Source organism: Trachymyrmex cornetzi, unplaced genomic scaffold, assembly GCF_001594075.2.
Source record: "Trachymyrmex cornetzi isolate Tcor2-1 unplaced genomic scaffold, Tcor1.1 scaffold83, whole genome shotgun sequence".
In the NCBI taxonomy this organism is placed as follows: domain Eukaryota; kingdom Metazoa; phylum Arthropoda; class Insecta; order Hymenoptera; family Formicidae; genus Trachymyrmex; species Trachymyrmex cornetzi.
Window position 1 is genome coordinate 3,967,825 of NW_017300169.1, and position 1,019 is coordinate 3,968,843.

The 1,019-nt window shown below is 24.0% G+C and overlaps 1 protein-coding gene across 1 annotated transcript in view; it reads left to right on the forward strand.

Annotated features, from left to right (window-relative positions):
• The window catches only part of LOC108768787 (uncharacterized), a 5,286-nt gene extending 4,629 nt beyond the window's left edge, over positions 1 to 657 (forward strand). Inside the window, exons 7-8 of the mRNA XM_018519353.1 lie at positions 331 to 345; positions 442 to 657. Coding sequence (XP_018374855.1) covers positions 331 to 345; positions 442 to 471 — 45 coding nt within the window. The 3' untranslated portion in view covers positions 472 to 657. The remainder of the gene's footprint in view (positions 1 to 330; positions 346 to 441) is intronic.
• Positions 658 to 1,019: the final 362 nt, after the last annotated feature.

Below are 1,019 nucleotides of genomic sequence, written 5' to 3' on the forward strand. Positions count from 1 at the left end.
TATATATATATATATATATATATATATATGTATATACAAGGTAACTAAATATTTGAGTAAACGTAATATGATTAGGTTATTTAAGGATTAAATTAATATTCAATGTGTCTTAATTTCAAAATTAAACAATTCATGAGTAAGCAATTGTATATAAGCAATTTTTGTAGTTAAACCTCTATAGTGTTGTAGTTAAAATGCGTTTTTTGGATTTAGCAATATGTGGAAAATTTTCTCTGTCTCTTCATCTCATATTTTTTAAAATTATTAATCGGAAATATCTTGCGTATACGTTTTATTTATAATATAAATGGAATTATTTTTTTTTTACAGATGCTTGAACACATTGTAAGTTCTCCAAAAATACATTTATTAAATATTAAATATTAGAAAAATCAAGAATAATTTTTATAATATATCGTTTTTAATGGATAAATATTTCAGGTGAATGCTACGGACATTTTAGGATCTTGATTTATGAAGTTCTAATGGCCAATAAAGATAAACTACGCCAGCGCATCTTTTGTACTCGCAACTATCTCGGGATCTTTGAAAGAGTGCGATAATTCATAATCCGATGCATCCAAGCGTGTATTGAATCAAGTGGGCGATAATTCGAACATTTGTTTATAATTAAAATTTGAAATTAAATACTATTAAATGTTAATAAATATTACTTTATTTTCCTTTATTAATAAACATCTTAAGCTGTATCTCAGTTTCCAAAGCATACAACAAATCGTTAGTAAAATCGAAGTTAGTAAAAAAAAAGTATTTAAGAAAATATTTCGAATACTATAGACTATTAAAATTTCGTAGCTATATCAAATTGAGATGTTAATTTTTAATTATTGTATATATTTTAACGATGAGTAAAATATGTATGTCTCCCAGTGGCGATTTATTGACAATACTTGATTAAATGTAAAAATTTATATAATAAGTCATTGAAGAAGCAATCCCAAAGCATCTATTTACTCGAAAAGCAGTAATTCTGATTTAAATAATACGATTATTATTTT